Source organism: Eschscholzia californica, unplaced genomic scaffold, assembly GCF_041429995.1.
Source record: "Eschscholzia californica isolate CP2 unplaced genomic scaffold, dmEscCali1.0.p SCAF_1, whole genome shotgun sequence".
Classification (NCBI taxonomy): domain Eukaryota; kingdom Viridiplantae; phylum Streptophyta; class Magnoliopsida; order Ranunculales; family Papaveraceae; genus Eschscholzia; species Eschscholzia californica.
This window is the reverse complement of record NW_028238198.1, coordinates 26,080,914-26,098,410: the sequence shown is the minus strand read 5'-3', so window position 1 is coordinate 26,098,410 and position 17,497 is coordinate 26,080,914. Positions and strand designations below refer to the sequence as shown.

Sequence of the window (17,497 nt, the reverse complement as noted above, 5' to 3'; positions counted from 1 at the left end):
AAAATTGATATCTTAAAAGGGCGGATATCATATATCTCATTATAGTTTTTTCTAAATGATATTGTTGTGATATGAAGAGAGAAGAATCTCGTTATAGTTTTTGTTTTAAGGCCTTGTTATACACTTGATAGCCTTCAGTGAGAAAGTCAATTTTTCTACATTAGCTCTTGTGTTTAACAAGTGAAGGTAACCAACTTATTGCTCAGTCAAATTCAATATTAGAGCTTTGTGTTTGGCCTCTAGTTATTAGTTTATGACCCAATAATTTTTAGCTTTATTATTATTTTTTTCTAGTAAGTGCAAAATCATGCTCCTTTAACCACTTCATTTTCCAACTCCCATTAAATGTCTTTGAGATTTTCACAAATTACATCTATTTTTTTTATCACTCATATCATCTGTTTATTTCTCTCACATATGGACTTTATATCTGCCATGTAATCTCTTGGTTAAAACCTTCATCAGTAGAGTTTCCCGAGTGAAAAGAACATGAAAATGAAATGCAACAAAAAATAAAATGAAATGCAACAAAGGAAACTTCTTTCTTTCATAGAATCTACTTTGTTAAAAAAAGAGAAACATGAATCCTTCCCCCCTAAAATGTAGAATGCCTTTAGTTATTTCTTTCTAAAATAGGAGTGAGGGAAAGAACGTCTTTCTTCATCGAATTGTGTTGTTATGATTTTGTTTAGATCCCCTTTGACGAAGGGCTTCAAAAAGAACGATTAATCAAAATAAATGGTAGTTTTGAAAAATCAAAATGACATCTAATGGGAGTTGACTGGAACGATAAGAGGGTCAAAAGCCTATTGATCACAAATGAAGGTGTCAAATAGGAATTAGACATACATATTAAAAAACCTCACGAGTTAAAAAAGATGTTAGTCTTAATTTGTTAAGACATTGATCCAACCTCATCTTTTCTCAATGTCAACCGCCAAATTAAAAATCCAACGGTATATGTGTCACTTTGAGCAATACTTGTTAACTAGACGTTCAGAGAACTAAGTTTTCCCCACCATCTCACTAGATAGAAACATCACCATTATGATAAACAAGAAAATTGAAAATTAAGTAAGTGAATATGAAGATAGATATATAGTTCTAAGGGTAACTTTATATAGAGAAATAGAAAGTAAAAGAATCAGAATCATGTGTTGCAAATTTGTAATACAAGTTTTGTGAGTGTAATACCCACTATTAGTTCATTTTTGTACTATAGGCAATTCTCTCTCTTGCAGTGGGGAAAATCAGCACTTACCATTCATTCCTGGTAATGGTCGCAATATTACGGTCTATAATTCAAAATCAAAAAACACAAAGCAATTCATCTCGACATTTATGTAAATTAAGGGGTCAAGCGGCTGGTCACATTTTCGGGGCCCAATGGGGCATAGCCCTTGTTTCTTTTTCTCTCATTTGTCTCTCTCATCTACTTTATATTTTTCATACAATATATTTTTTAGACTTTTATCAATAGAGCTCCCCGATACTAAAGAACATGGAAACAAAGTCCAACAAGTGGAACTTCTCCTTGTCGAATCCTCCCTTGTTAATAAAAGGGAATACAAATCCTCCTCTTTAGAAAATAAACCACGACTTCGCCACTTTTTTAAAAGAAAGGTCGTTGAAAGAGAATCCTCTTTCATTGAATTGGGTTATGATGATGTCAAAATCAACATGGAAACGAAATTCAATAAACTGAACTTCTCTTTGCCGAACGTCCCTTGTTAGAAGAAGCAACACAAATCCTCCCTCTTTAGAGAATAAACCACTATTGGACCCCTTTTGAAAAAAAGAAGGCCATCGAAAGAGAATCTCTCTTCATCGAATTGCGTTATGATGATGTCGGAAAACGGTTTCCCGAAAACCGACCTTCTTACTTTCGATCGATTGTTCTTGCTTGTCGTCGGTAACAAAGGGGGGCACCTACAAAAACACTCCGACACTCAAGTCAGTTAAGTGTTGTAGGTGAAAAGTCAACGAGAAATGAATGTGTAAGGAACGGGTCCCTTTTCAGAGTAACACAAATGTCGTTTTTATAGGTTTGCACGGCGGTGATTGGTCGCCGATTTTAATGAAGGTCACGTAGTAAAGTCGTTAATAGAATTTTTGTTTAACCATATCTTCTCGATATGGCAAACAAATATTCTATGATATTTGATCTTCCGGGAGACCGACATTTTCCCTAAATAAAACAGAAGGTACGACCATACTTTTGCAGACCTCATATTCCGCGGCTCAGGTGGTAGAGCTAACTCGAATCAACTCTGTCATTGGCTTTTAAGTCATGATAAGATGCTGAGTTGACAAAGCTCTTCCTGGTTCACTTTTGTTGGATTTTTTTAAAGTCCCGCTCGTACGTATTCAAGACTTCACCATATGTCGTTCAAGTTGACTTCTTGACTGGTTAAGACCGACCAATATGAGGTTCAACATGTTACTCTTGTGATTTTGTTTAAGACTCCCTTGACAAAGATCTTCAAAAAGCAAAATAAATAATAGTTTTGGATAACTAAAAGACATCTAACGAGAGGGCCAAAAAGACTATTGATCATAAATCAGGAGTCACAATATAATTAACCAAAAATATTAAAACGTGGCAACTTAAAATCGCGTTACTCTCGGTTTGTTAAGACATCGTTGTCCTAATCACTCGTTAATCCACATTTAACTGTAGTAATATAACCCTAAAAAGTTCTTGCAAGAATAAAATCTCACCTTCTCTAATCAATCTCATCCGTCCAAATATCAATCCAACGGTACCTTCAAACAGTACTTATTAATTCCAGCTTCAGAGAAGTAAGTTTTCCTTCTTTCTCTCTCTAACTTCGTCTTTCTCTATCACTCTCACTCTTCCTGCTAAAGTTCTCTTTCACTGTCTATAACAAATGAATAATTTAATAAAATTCCATCTTTATCAGTGAAAATTGTTTGAATCGATTGTTGAAACCAAATATAATCGACTTCAGAACCAAATAATTTCATGACTTTTTATCTTCTTCTCACCGATCGGTTGATTTTTGAGTGAAAGTAGTTTCTAGTATAACGGAATATGTTATTCGATGCTTTTTAGATGCTCGATCATTGATTGATCGGATTTTGTTAGGAGAATAGTTTTGGTTTTGTGAATTGAACTTTTCTTCAGCTGAAATGGAAAAAAATCGAATTGTTACAGTTTGAGATAGTTTTGGTTTCTTCCAGTTAGGAGAATAGCTCAAATTTCAGTTTTTAGTAGTTTGAGATGTTATCTGAAATGAGTACGAGATCATATGGAGATGAAATAGAAAAAGAGATAGGGAAATTGCTACAGCGGCGGCAAGAGACGAATGATCAAGAAAAGGAGATGAATATGTACAGAAGTGGTTCTGCTCCTCCAACCATTGAAGGATCTTTAAATGCTATAGGAGGTTTGTTTAGTCGTGGAGGTGATTCTTCTCTTACTGAAGAAGAGCTTCGTTCTGATCCAGCTTATCATTCTTACTACCACTCAAACGTTAATCTAAACCCTAGACTTCCTCCACCTTTGCGTTCCAAAGAGGACTGGCGATTTGAGCAGAGGTTACAGGGTGGGAGTTCTACTTTGGGTGGAATTGGTGATCGGAGGAAGATTAATCGGAGTGGCGAGGAAGGGTTTAACGACTCGTTATTCTCGCTTCAGTTGAGTGGAGCGGAGTTGAGGAAGCAGCAGACTTCGGCGGAGTGGGGTGGTGATGGACTGATTGGATTATCTGGTTTAGGACTAGGCGGCAGACAGAGGAGCTTCGCTGAGATTATTCAGGTGGTTCCCCTGTTTTAAATCGTTTTTATTTCGTATATATGTATGCCCTAATAACAAACACTAGTTTCTTTTTTTATGTATTTGGTGATTCTTCGGTAGGGAACGAAAGTTTGAGCTTCCAAATTGAAGGAACTATTAAGTATTTGATTCATTTAGAGGATATTTAATTATTGGGAAACAATTTAGGGTTTCTGATGTTTGATTAGTCTGAGAGTTGTTATTTTGATCAATTGTTTTTTGACTAACCATGAATTATGATTCATTCAGCTACTCAGCTGATGGTTGGGACGTTGAAAACAAATTGCCAATTTGGTAGTCATGGTGTTTGATAACTGTTCAATTTAGATGAGAATGATTCGTAATCTTTATGCGATCTTGTTTTGCAGTAAGGCACCCCAATTGTAGACCTACTAGAGTTACTAGTGTTAGAACTTTGTATATTCATGGGCATACTTAGAAAAAATGCATTATATATTTCATGTTCTCATTTGAACATTGACGATTTTACTTTCCTAGTGGTACGGGAGTTAGAATCCATTGTTTTTTGCTAGGTAGTGCTGTTTTAGAAACAGAATGGTAGTTAGTATAACCAAAAAAGCGGTTAGTATAACATGGCATTTCAGTCAAGGAAGAATAGGTTTATTGGTTTCCCTTATTCTTAAGTGGTAAGTCCTATTAATAGTAATACCGTGACGTTGTTCAACACCCGCCTTCATGCACTTTCCTAATTCCTACATGGGAAAAGAACCATAGAAGCACTGTCTTTTCATGTAGTGGTTTAAAGTGGTATATCAGTAGGGTACCAGATAAAAGAGGCATGTTTGCACTGTCTTTTCATATGAAATGCACAGGCTTCTCTTGTGGAATCCATCTAACTTGGCTCAGCAAGTGGTTGACGTTTGTATTACACTTTGTTCCTAGATTCACTCTTTGGAACACACATGGGTTTCAAATGCATTGTTTCTTCTTAAACTAAATTCATCTGCTGTCAGTAAAACCACTTGTAGGCAGCTTATTCATGTATTTGCCACATTGAGGATGATATCCTACCTCACAGAGGTACAAGTAAAAAAAGGAGACAAGATCACTTGCTCCTTTAAGTTTGTGATCCCTTCTGACAGTGCTAAGAGCTTGAAAATGATTGCAACTGCTTTCTGGATGATCCCCCTGTCGAGGAGGTTGATGCCCACAGAACCATCTCACTATTCCTCTAGATAATGATATGCGACTTATATCTGTTTTAAAGTTGCTCACTGTCCTTTTCAAGATATTAATATCAATTTTGGAAAGCTTCTGTTGTGTTTTTGTGCTCTGCAAATATGCTTGCATTTTCTTATCTATAAATTTATGATTTTTATGGTGAACTAACAGGGTGATTTTTATGCAGGATGATTTAGCGCAGGGAACTCCTGCCTCTGCGCACGCTTCTCGTCCTGCTAGTCGTAACGCTTTTAATGATAATGGTGACACCTTGAGTTCTTCTGCAGCCCAGCTCACACAACTCCATCAAGATTTGGCGTCTGCAGATAATTTGCAATCAGGTGCAAATGGTCAGGGTATAGGTGGGCCAAAAAATTTTGCTTCTCATACTTACGCATCAGCTTTAGGTGGATCTCTATCAAGAAGCAGTACTCCTGATCCTCAAGTTATTGCTAGGACTCCTAGTCCTTGCCTTCCACCAGTGGGTGATGGGAGAGTTGGTTTTTCAGATAAGAGAAGCAGTAACAATCCAAACTCATACCATGGTGTGTCATCTGGTATGAGTGATTCTTCTGAACTGGTAGCTGCTCTGTCGGGCATGAGCCTATCTTCAAATGCTGTTTTTAATGAAGAAAATCATATGCGCATGATTCAACAAGAAAATGACGGTCGCCAAAATAATTTCAATCTTCTAGGTGGTCAAAACCATGTCAACCAGCATCCATACCTGAAGAAATTGGATGGCAGGCATATGCATATAAATTCTCAATCAACTAAGGCATCTTATCCTGATTTAGGTAAAGCCAATGGGGTCGGTGTGGATCTGAGCAGTTCTTCCTTCGCTAACACTGAGCAGGCTGAACTGCACAAAACAGCTGTTTCTTCTGCTAACTTGTACTTTGGAGGGCCCACTACACCATCACTCAATGGTGTTGGAGGTTCTCCACCCCAACACCAGAATGTCGGTAGTACCAATTCAGGACTTCTAAACTATAACTTGAGTGGGTATTCTATAAATCCAGTGCTACCGACCATGATTGCCAACCAAAGAGGCACTGGCAATTTGCCTCCATTGTTCGAGAATGTTGCTGCAGCATCTGCAATGGCAGCCATTGGCATGGATTCTAGAGCATTAGGAGGGTTGCCATCAGGACCGAATTTTCTGGGCGCAGCAGAATTGCAGAATATCAACAGGATGGGTCAAACAGCAGGAACTGGTCTTCAAGCACCTGGGGTGGATCCCTTGTATGTTCAGTACTTACGGGCTTCTGAATATGCTGCAGCTCTTAACAATCCATCTATGGATAGAAATTACATGGGAAATTCGTATTTGGATTTGCTTGGACTCCAGAACGCTTACCTTGGGACACTTCTTTCACCTCAAAAATCACAGTTTCCCCTTCCGTTCGTGGGTAAATCTAGTGGTGTGAATCATGGTTACTATGGAAATCCAGCATATGGTCTTGGCATGTCATATCCTGGAAGCCCCTTGGCAAGTCCTGTTCTTCCTAATTCTCCTGTGGGACCTGGTAGTCCAATGAGACATAATGAGCGAAACATGCGTTTTCCTTCTGGGTTTAGAAATTTAGCTGGTGGTATGATGGGTTCTTGGCCCTCAGAAGTTGGTGGAAAAATGGATGAAAGTTTTGCATCCTCATTGCTAGAAGAATTTAAGATCAATAAAACAAGATCTTTTGAACTTTCAGAAATTGCTGGTCATGTTGTTGAGTTCAGGTACGTACTGGCCGTAGCTGTTATGGTTTTAATTACATCCAAACATTCAACGTGTGACAGAGCATCTTTTTATTTTGAGCAGTGGTGATCAGTATGGAAGCCGCTTCATTCAACAAAAACTTGAAACTGCCACGATAGAAGAGAAGAACATGGTGTTCGACGAAATCTTTCCTCAAGCATTTTCATTAATGACTGATGTTTTTGGTAATTATGTGATCCAGAAGGTAACTTTACTCTAGCTGCTTATCGAGATGCTATACTCGGTTTTCAACTATCAAACGTGACTAATACTTGCCTTCACAGTTTTTTGAGCATGGATCAACAACTCAGAGAAGAGAACTTGCAAATAAGCTGACTGGACATGTGTTGGCACTTAGCCTTCAAATGTATGGTTGCCGGGTGATCCAGAAGGTACATTACTGTTTTTGTTTCCTTTGTTTTCTTCAAAAACCCAAAATACGATAGTGTTACTACTGCTATCTATCATATTTTTGCAAGTGGTGATTCTTGGTTTTTAGCAAGCCAGACATGATGCGCATGTATAAAGTCAGTTGTTTCTTCAACATCCATGGACACATGACCAGAAATCACTACTGACTTCCGCTCAACTAAGATACTATTAGTATTTAGCCAAAAATGCAGACAGTTTGGTTCTTTTGGCCGAAATCTTAGTTCGACATTCTTGTCTGATAGTGGTGAAGCATCTAGTCCTCTGTATGCATGTAATTTCGTTTGGCTTCCTGTATTATTCCATGATCAGCGATTCCAACGCCACCATTAGCTCTGCCAGATATATGTATTTTTGATTGTGCTTTTAGTACTATCTGAGAATTACTGTCCAAATCTGAGCATCCTACTGATTTTTCTTCCCTTTCTTTCATTAGTTAACTTACTGGTGGTTTATAATTTGTTTTCCTATAAGATTAACTTTCACCTTTCAGACAAGTTAATCTAACATTCGCCAGCGAACAAGTTAAATCTTGTGTTGGGCTTGAAGCATTGAACATGAATACTTTTACGAGTTACGATATCATGTGATGTTTCTGATCTATGTCATGACTTTGTCACTCTACAGATTGTTTGAGTTCGGTGATAGTTTTACATTCTTAAGAAAAACACGAAATATAAGTTGGCGTCTGTTTTCTCTATCAGTGTTGTATCTTTCCTTCACAGTCTGTTTAGTTTGTCCCCATATTTCGCACACCCTAACCTAAATTCCATAAAGGACCCATTCTTCAACCTGCAGAATCAATTTCACCTCAAGGTTTTGTTTGGGCAATTCTGTGTATCTAATTTTCCTACAATACTAGATTCCTGTTTCTACTTGAAATGAGAGAGCAGCTGTTTATTGAGCTAGATTTTATACTGATAGTGACTGACACAGGCAATCGAGGTCGTCGATTTGGACCAACAAACTCAAATGGTTGCTGAGCTTGAAGGTAATATAATGCGATGTGTACGTGATCAGAATGGGAATCATGTCATTCAGAAGTGCATTGAGTGCATTCCTCAAGATGCTATTCATTTTATCATCTCATCATTCTATGGTCAAGTTGTTACCTTATCCACCCATCCATATGGTTGTCGTGTGATACAGGTATGCATTCAGTTGGTTTTGGTTATTGTTTCTATGTTTAAGCATTCAAAGGGTTAATATCAACAACCTGCTTTAGATGCTAATTGGATGTTATGTAATCACCTCAGAGGGTACTGGAGCATTGTGATGACCCGAAAACCCAGCTTATCATGATGGATGAGATTATGGAATCTGTTTGCATGTTGGCACAAGATCAATACGGAAATTATGTAATTCAGGTACATCATATATTTGAAACGTTAGGGGCCATTCTTCTTCACGTGGTTGTTGAACTACTGTTCCTCAGAATGCTTGAACAGTTGAGAGTAAAGGAGTTTAGGGTTTAGGTTCAAAGGGTTTAAAAAGGAATTGAGACACTTTGAACAGTTGCCTCACGTACAGCTTTGACATAGCAGCCATCGCAAAGGGAGAAGTCCTTGTGATGCCAGAATACATTTAATACTGGAGTTTATTCCTTCACTTCTTTTTTGCTTTAAACTTAATTTTCAGGTTCATTGTGTTTTTGAGATGATACAATTGCCATGAACTAAGATGTGATTGGCACTTGGCAGTGAATGAGTCTGACATATTACTGGTTCACCTGATGTTTTACTGTCTTCATCACCAAAGTTTAGATTTCCATAGAGCCTACGAGTCAGCTTTAGAATGTTAGACCTCCTTTCTCCCACAATCGTTGAATCGCACACGGAAGTACAAAACCCGCATCTGTGAGCTATTGATTGCACACTAGTATTCCCGATAAGAATCCATTATGTGCCTTCGTAAGCTAGTTTTCATGTTTCTAATATGGTTTTATTTGTAACAGCATGTGCTGGAGCATGGAAAGCCTCATGAACGGTCTGAGATAATCACACAATTAGCTGGGCAGATAGTTCAAATGAGCCAACAGAAGTTTGCCTCCAATGTCGTGGAGAAGTGTTTAGCTTTTGGTGGTCCTGCAGAACGCCAGATCTTGGTAAATGAGATGCTTGGTACTACCGATGAAAACGAGCCTCTGCAGGTTTGTTAACTCTGAGGTTTTCTAATTTTTGACGATCAAAATTTGAAGTTTATTAAGTGAAAGAAGATAAACATATCATTTATTGAGGTAAGATTGTTCTGTTAATAGTTCAGGGGTCTTCCCCTGGATGAGTTAAAATCTTACCGTTCTGTGTTTTAGCATCTTAATATGCCAAAACCCAACTTGCTGTATTTGAATAAGAATCTAAAGCTTGGTTTCTCGAAGGGATATTTACGCTCTTTTCATGTCATATTTCTCAATTCTCAAATAGATCCATTTATCTAGAAAGGTGCTACCTTTATGATCTTTTAGGCCGTTTTAGTTGTTGTCCTGTAGCCCCTAATATTATTTTGTGGTTAAACGGTACTGACCCCTGACTTTGATATTCTATCTTCTTTTTTGGTTAATAGTGAATGACTTCTGAATCATTTCCTTTTTGTTCGAGGGTTTCAGGCAATGATGAAAGATCAGTTCGCAAATTACGTCGTGCAGAAAGTGCTTGAGACTTGTGACGATCGGCAACGTGAGCTGATTCTGTCTCGTATTAAGGTTCATCTGAATGCCCTGAAGAAGTACACTTATGGGAAGCATATAGTTGCACGTGTAGAGAAGCTTGTCGCAGCTGGGGGTACTCTATCTTCTCTCTCTCTCTCTCTCTCTCTCTCTCTCCTTCACGCACACACACACACACACATGCACAGTCACAGACAGACGCACAATTTTAAAAACTGAAAGGTTTCCCTTTCCCGAAGTCCAGTGTCCCAGAACGGAAGGTATGTGACTACATATTACCATTCAAGAGATGTTGTACCTCTTAGATTTATCTCAGTCGATTAATCAAGTAAAAAAAAATATAAATTCAAAGTTTCAAGAAAAGAAAATCAAGTGAAACAAAGTATCCTACATACGAAGGGATCTATCATTCTTGACCCTTTGCTGAAAATACCATCGACCTTGTTTGAACTGATAATTGAATAGAAACCAATTGTTTGAAACTTTGAAGAGGTGTAAAGGGACAGATATACTTATTACATGTTTTTTTTTTGGTCTCTTCGGTGGAATATAACCATAAACCGATCTCTTGCTTGCAGAAAGAAGAATCAGCATGCAGTCCACATACCAGGCTTCTATGGCATAGGAAAGGAACTCGTTGTACAGCTAACTGAGGCTAGTGTGAGCTCTCTCTTTCTCTAACTCGCTTGCATTTCTTTTCACACACACACACACACACATCTCTTTCTGTCTCACTCTCATCTCTCATATCTCTCTGCTTCAACAGGTAAGAGCTGATCTTATCTATAAATATGCAGACGCTTAAGAGTCGATATGGAAATAAAGTTGTTTGCTTGTGCTGAAATTGTACATTATGTAGTTTTGAGGGATATATATACCTAGAATCAGGCAGACAGGCACGCAGATGGTGATCATAAACATCTGATATCTCTCTTGCAGAAGAGTAATGAGTTGAAAGTTTTCTTAAGGTTGTAAAGAAAAACTATGAAGTAGTAAGATGGTTAAAATCGTGACTGTACAAATGTCACCATTGGCGACGAGCCTTTGGTGTTTAGGGTGAGGTTAGTTAATAAATTTTATGGGATTTGTTTTATTTTCCCTTAGAAAAAGTACATTCTTCCTTCTGTTTGTTTGTGAACAAGCTTTTCTTTTCAGTTTATAAAATGCTGGTATATTTAATCTGCTTTTAATAAGCCCTTATTTTGGTGTATTTTCTTTTATGGTTTTCACACTAGTATATAACACTATTAGCAGAATTGGCAGCCCACTCGTTAGAATGGTGACTCTCACGACATTGGGAACCCACTATGGCGACAATGCACTTTCCGAAAACTTTTTGGGTGTTTGTGCTTTCGCACTCGTTTTTTTAGACAGTTTCCTCAAACACTTCCGGTGACTGCTTGCAGGTCATGGTCCCTGGTCCATTTTCACCATTGTTTTTACAGTTCAAGTAAAAAATGCATACAAAAACTCTGAAAACGTCTAAAGTACCAGCAATGGGTTGGTACAAATGCTTGGGGCTAGAAATATCTCTAGATGTCCTCACTCGAGCATTGTTAAGAAAACCTTTAAGCAGTCCTGCTGGAGTGTACAAAAAAGTCTTTTGTACCCTGTTGCGATAAACATCCTGCAAGAGCTCTCAAAGTTTTCGTGGTGTCAAAAGACTTAAAAAGTAGTTGCTATAAGTGCTAAAGGCCTGCCGGAGTGGTGATGGTTGTCCTTTATTAAATCCAACTACTGTTATTCGACCACAGTCATACAACTAATTGTGCTATTTTACTTACATAAATGCAACATTACAAAATAAATAAACATAAATTCCACAAAGTTAAAAATACATGAAAAATCTTTGTCGATCTCTGAAACATTCTTCACTCGTAGCGTGACGATCCATCGTAAAACAAACTAGAAAATTATATTAGGAACTTTTGTGGCTGACTAACATCTCACTAATCAACTCTAAACAGATAGAAAAACATAGACCCAAAATTCAGATGAAAAAACATACAGCCAGGAAAGGATTATGAAGGGGTATAGTCATTCAAACACTTGGCTAGCATAGGTTTAACGCCCTAAAACGTGTAAACTACGAACTCGTTCACCAGCTAAAAACCTCTACTGTTCCATAGAGAGAGGGGGGAACTGTGCAACCTGCCGAAATGCTCCGATCAGCCGGAAAATTTATAAATCCGACAATTTCAGCCGTCCGATGCACCGGAGTTAGTCTAGTTTCTCGAAAACCCTTACTTAATTCTCCATTACTGGTTCGATTTTACAGTTCGGATGTTGATCCAGTATCCCTTCAAATGATAAACTACGGTCTTAGTCATGCTAGATCACAAAGATCAGATGAGTCATATGCCCAAGGTCTTTTGGTATTGGAGCAGTGTCTTTCTGCAACAAATAATGAATCAATGGAGAACACCAGAGGAACTACCCTTCTCGCTATGTCTACTTTATTATCAGAAAGGTAATTGCTTTGTCAATGTTTATATGAAAACCCAACAATTTTGTTTTTCTCTATGATGGGTTGCTAAGAATTTTTAGTCTCTATGAAAATCCAACAATTTCATCTTTGTGTTTAGGGGTGATTTTAGCAGTGCCGTGGAGAAACTTGAGAGAATTCAAGAGCTAAAAAACTCATCCTTGAATCTTAGAGGTAAGTTATTTCTTACTTTATATTTGCAATGAACAAAACCCCATACCTTTGAGCTTGAGTCTAGGTGTCAAAAGCGGAACAATAGCGAAACTCTTGGTGCGTTAGAGATAGTATCAGAGCCGAAGATGGCTTGTCTCTGAAGGTGGGGATGTAGGTAGTCCCACACCGTTCGGAACCTCAACCTTACAACATCTCCAATGGGAGACTGAATCTCTAAAACTTAGAGTGCTATGTAAGATTTGTAGAATTTTTGTTAAAACTCCATCTATTTACATTGGACTATTGGAGATGATCTTAGTAAGTGCGAGAGCCCTTTTGGGTCGGCTAGTAGAGTTTTCGCTACGAACAAAAGATCGTATAGTCAGGCTTCAGTGTGAAATGGAGGGACAATATCGATAACGGCTAAGGAGTGGGGCATTACAGACTTAAAATTTTGATTTTCTCTTGATGGGTAATGAAGTTTATACTATATTGCAAAATTGTAGTTGCTGCCATGGAAGGTTTAATTGGGCTCAATCTAGAAATTGGACAGGTTAATAATCTTTACCCGTGCTCTACCTCAATTGATTTTTCGTTTTGATTTTGAATTTGAATTTACAGATACTTGTTCTTATATGTAGGATACTACTTCCTTGATGATAGCAGATAAATGCTTGCAACTCTTGAACACTACACATGAACATGGTGACACCAGTGAGGTTTTAAGTCATCGGGTTAAAGCCGTTAAGGGACTTGTCGAGCTTGTTACAGGAAATCATGAAAAAGGTCAGTTTCATATAACTCTTGGTAGTTCGATCTTTGTATGATGGTCTAACTTATATCTTGTAGTTCATGAGTTGACCAAATGATTGACTGAATGATATTCTACTTGTGTATATTAGCTGAAACCTTCTTTGGGAGAACTGACCAGGAAGACAAAAGATTTTCAGGTATGATGCTTGTTTTTGAGAACTTTGAGTTATATATAAATACATAGATATGTACATTCATTTTTTTTTTTTGGAAATGGTAAAATTCAAATCATGGTCTCTCTGGTGGTGTGACCACTCAACCGAAGTGAGCTTTACTATATACATATATCCATTATGAATCATGTTATTTATCGAGTATGAGGTTAACAGGGAATGCTATGTTATCTCATGGGGAATTCTTACATAGCCATGGAAATTTGTCGTTGGCTAAGGAGTTTTATCAGAAGGTGATTAAAGGGGTGGCGGAGGCTGAAAGCTTTGCTGATCCATCTAGTTTAGGAACTTGTAATATGGCCTCAACAGAGGTTCTACTGGGTGCTAATTGTGCTTTAGGACAACTTGAAGCACATTCAGGGTATGCTTTTGCTCGATCACAAACTTAAGGTTGTAGCTTTTTATTCTCTGGTTCTAATCACTTTTAATTATGAAATTATTGACACCCCTATTTTTACTTCGTAGAAACTTTGGTGATGCCGAGGAGATACTAACAAAGGCATTAACGAAAGCCGAAGAACTTTATGGTTTGTTGATTGCGTTAGACATGTTAATTTTGATCTATTCAATTAATTAGTTCGTTTGATTGACTTCTACATAAGGTTGATGTGGTTCTCAAACTTCGTTTCTTGATTTAGGTTCACATCATCCCAAAGTGGGGGTAATTCTGACATGCATTGCCCTCATGTTTAGACATAAAGCAAAACTGGAGCGTTCCAGTTCCATCCTTATTCAAGAGGTAGGTTAGACAGTTCTCTTATGCTTGTATATCAATTGTGACAAAAAAAAACCTTAATGTTGTGTTTATTGCCTCAAATTATTTGGTAAACTTGATTGTGATCGTAGTTTGAAAATTAGCATCCCCAGGCTAATTTTACCAATACATTTTCACATTATAGAAGAGATCCTAGGGTTTGGTTTTGACGACATCTTGATTCCTTAAGTTTATTTTGCTAGGTTTGTCCATGAGCTTGTGCTTTCCTATAACCGGTATGTTCAAGATCTTTACATGTTTGATCTGTCTCTCTAATAGGTTTTCATTTTCGCAGGGACTCTATAGGAAGGCAATAGAGATGCAGAAAGCTCCTCCCTTGGAGCCAGAAGGTAAAGTTGATGTTTTTTATTCAACCTGGTGTGCTCTAATTTATAATTAATTCACCATAATTGAAGATTCTTTCTCGTTTTCATCGTGCAGGTGAAGATGCAATCGGGCAGAGACGTGATACAATAGCACTTGCAAGAGGTATCATTAAGCATCTCATTTTCCATTATGTATTCTGCACGAGAATTAACAAAACTAAGTACTAATCTGGCCAATTGATATGTATAATCAAGGAGGATATGCAGAAATTCTTTGCGTGCAACAGAATAGGAAAGTGGAAGGGGAGAAAATGAGGAAGTGGGCAGAAGCTAATTGGAGAAATCGTCGACTGTCATTAGCTGAAGCACTTGAGATTTCTGAGCCAACTAAAGTTGCAGTTGTCGATACTCGAATAAGTAGAGTCTTATAAGCATCTAAGGGAGTATAGCCAAGAAGATCAGAGAATTTCAGAACTCAGCATATAGCCATATACTATATTCGGAACATGGTAAAAAGAAGTTGCTGGCTGAAAGCAAGCTCTTGTATTAATGGAGTCTCTCTAGTGGTTGAAATACTCAAATGAAAAGACTTCTGCAACTTCCAATCAGCAAGATGCAAGGATGAGCATCTCGTGGCACCACTTTGCAGTTCTCTACAAAGAAGCCTGTTGTATAATCATACCACTTAAATTTTAATAAGTTATACTTTAGCTATAACAAATATTTTACTTGCCACTTTTTATATTTTGAAGATTGCATGATTAACCATGTGTATTCAAGATAGTTGGAGTTCTTTCAACAGAAAAAAAGAACAAGAAGAAAGTTGGAGTAATTGGACTGTAGTTTGCAATAAGGTACCATCACTTCCCAAGTGTAAAAAAGGTCTTACTCAGAAGTACGATTTTGCTTATATTGGCGATCTTAAATCGATTTAGAGAACGGGCCATCTTAAATTGATTTAGAGAACCGTTAATAAAATTAGGCCGCGATTTTGGGTAATAAAGATTAATCTTCTGAGAATAAATTCTTTAAGAAATTTATGTTCTTATTGTATATTTTCGTGGGCATATTTTATTTTAGTCTAAAAACGATTAAACATTGTCCCTAATCTTCATCTTCTTTATCACATTCACCGTTGCAACTTCCCACCACCACCATTCCGACCACCATTGCCACCTCTTCTTTTTCTTTTCTTCTCCTCTCCTCTCTAACTCACTGCTATCCTCTCTCTCTTGTTCCTTTTGAGTCGTTCATCATCAATTCTTGGCCTGCATCATTCCCAACTAAACATTACCTTGCTAATTTGCTATCACCTCCCTAAATTTTATTTTAAGGGTTACTTCCATTAAAATCACATAACTAGATTCCTTCAAATCTGGATTAGCCTGGTTTCATGTAACAAACTAGGGCACCAATTTGATTTCATTTTCGTAGGTCATTTGTATCTTTTCTCTTTTGGGGTTAATCGTTGAGGAGTTCTTCTTCATTTCATTTGATGGATTGGGAGAAAAATGTTCTTTTTTGGGGGTTAGTCATTTACAGGTTAATCACTTGAAATTTCATTTTCTCGGGTTCAAATCATTTCTAGGGGTCAAATCAGTTCTCCATTTCATGGATAGGAGTTGGTCTTCGTTTAGGGTTAGTCATTTCTAGGGTTCAACTTTTTTTTTTTTAAACCATGCGAAACCATTTTCATTCACAAGTGATTAAATCACAATGTTACATGGATGATAATACTTATTTCTCTCCTCTGAAAACTTCATGAGAGTTACATACCTTTAAATGTAAAGTGCCTCATAAAGAGAAAGAAATTGACTCGACACCGACTCAATAAAATGCCCCTAAAGGTTGAAAGATGAAAAGATTCTAAAGATCGAGAATGAAAAGACCCTAAAGGTCGACAAAAATACTATACTAATACTAAAAGAACCACCGTGACCATCATCGGAAAACCACCACCATCACCGGAAAGCCGCGCCACCACAGAAAAACCACCACCACTGCGAGCACCCACTGTCCCGACGAAGAAGCCACCATGTGCCATCCACAAAAACCACCATCTTCTCATACCACAAAACATTCCCCCACCATCACCACAATATACCATGAAACCCACCACCACCACCATTAATCACAATCCCATTCTTCACCACCACACTACCACCATCACTAAACGCCCCACAGAGCCCACGCCACCACCACAACACCTTCTTGAAAAACCTGCAAATCTTACCCAAAAAACCAGTCGCACCACCACCACACCACCCCCACCATCAAACCATCACCATAACTAAACTCCACCGCAAAAACCACACCACCACCGCATCACCAACACTAAGCACCACCAAATCTTACCATAGACCCCATTCGCACCACCACCACCACCACGAACGGTTTAACTGTAAGAGAGAGAGAGAGGGAGAGGGAGAGAGGAGAGAGAGATGCTATAAAAGAAACCTTAACGGGTTCTGGCGTAGGAAGGACCCTTCGCCGGAGGAAATCGACTAGATCTGAAGCAGTTTAACTGTAAAAGAGAGAGAGAGAAAGAAAGAGAGAAAGAGAGAGAGGGAGAGAGAGAGAGGTCGCTTATAGATCTGGAAAATTAGAATCCTCTCACATGATTGCTTCTAGGGTTCAAATTTGGAGGTCCTTTTTTCTCTATTTCTTTTGGTTTACTTACTCGAAATTTTGTATTGTCTAATATTGTTTTCTATTCTAAATTTGGTCAAGAGCAAAACAAAGAGCTGTAATTTCATTGAGAAAGTTGTGTTTTTTAAGAAAGTGATAGAGAGAGAAAGGATGAACATGAGAGAGGGTATGAGAGAAGGAGATGAAGATTAGGGAGTAAAAATTGAAAGAATCAATTTTTGGGCTCAAAGTGAAGTTTCCCTTAGGTCACATCCGATTGACCGAAATCTTTATTCTCTTGAGATTTTTCTTTATGTCCCAAAATCGTGGCCTAAAATTA

The 17,497-nt window shown here is 37.9% G+C and overlaps 2 protein-coding genes across 5 annotated transcripts; both read left to right on the top strand.

Moving 5' to 3' along the window:
* The first annotated feature begins 2,634 nt into the window (after window positions 1-2,634).
* Window positions 2,635-11,004, top strand: LOC147565528 (pumilio homolog 1-like). Of its 4 annotated transcripts, none has more exons than XM_086652001.1 (10): window positions 2,635-3,781; window positions 5,169-6,715; window positions 6,798-6,939; window positions 7,019-7,126; window positions 8,100-8,312; window positions 8,420-8,530; window positions 9,118-9,312; window positions 9,766-9,940; window positions 10,404-10,479; window positions 10,592-11,004. In XM_086652001.1, the coding sequence occupies exons 1-9, from the start codon at window positions 3,245-3,247 to the stop codon at window positions 10,448-10,450; spliced, it is 3,075 nt and encodes a 1,024-aa protein (XP_086508127.1). In that variant the 5' UTR covers window positions 2,635-3,244; the 3' UTR covers window positions 10,451-10,479; window positions 10,592-11,004. The 4 variants fall into 4 exon arrangements, with proteins under 4 accessions (XP_086508127.1, XP_086508126.1, XP_086508129.1 ...); XM_086652000.1 differs by having other exon boundaries at window positions 10,404-10,485; XM_086652003.1 differs by lacking the exons at window positions 8,100-8,312; window positions 8,420-8,530 and having other exon boundaries at window positions 2,646-3,781.
* Window positions 11,005-11,761: 757 nt separating this feature from the next.
* On the top strand, window positions 11,762-15,250 carry NDP1 (Tetratricopeptide repeat (TPR)-like superfamily protein). The gene is made up of 11 exons (XM_086652004.1): window positions 11,762-12,295; window positions 12,411-12,484; window positions 12,970-13,016; window positions 13,105-13,249; window positions 13,366-13,413; window positions 13,606-13,810; window positions 13,915-13,976; window positions 14,088-14,188; window positions 14,499-14,553; window positions 14,645-14,692; window positions 14,785-15,250. Exons 1-11 carry the CDS (start codon window positions 11,985-11,987, stop codon window positions 14,958-14,960), a joined length of 1,272 nt encoding a protein of 423 aa, XP_086508130.1. The 5' UTR covers window positions 11,762-11,984; the 3' UTR covers window positions 14,961-15,250.
* Window positions 15,251-17,497: the final 2,247 nt, after the last annotated feature.

What these genes read in the sequence shown, in the direction of transcription:
- NDP1 (XM_086652004.1), top strand. Translation starts at nt 11,985, where the DNA reads ATGCTCCGATCAGCCGGAAAATTTATAAATCCGACAATTTCAGCCGTC. An exon ending in CTCATCCTTGAATCTTAGAG is followed by an intron (nt 12,485 to 12,969) that starts GTAAGTTATTTC and finishes GCAAAATTGTAG; the next exon opens with TTGCTGCCATGGAAGGTTTA. An exon ending in GAAAGCCGAAGAACTTTATG is followed by an intron (nt 13,977 to 14,087) that starts GTTTGTTGATTG and finishes TTCTTGATTTAG; the next exon opens with GTTCACATCATCCCAAAGTG.
- LOC147565528 (XM_086652001.1), top strand. Translation starts at nt 3,245, where the DNA reads ATGTTATCTGAAATGAGTACGAGATCATATGGAGATGAAATAGAAAAA. An exon ending in GTAATTATGTGATCCAGAAG is followed by an intron (nt 6,940 to 7,018) that starts GTAACTTTACTC and finishes TTGCCTTCACAG; the next exon opens with TTTTTTGAGCATGGATCAAC. An exon ending in ATGGTTGTCGTGTGATACAG is followed by an intron (nt 8,313 to 8,419) that starts GTATGCATTCAG and finishes TAATCACCTCAG; the next exon opens with AGGGTACTGGAGCATTGTGA.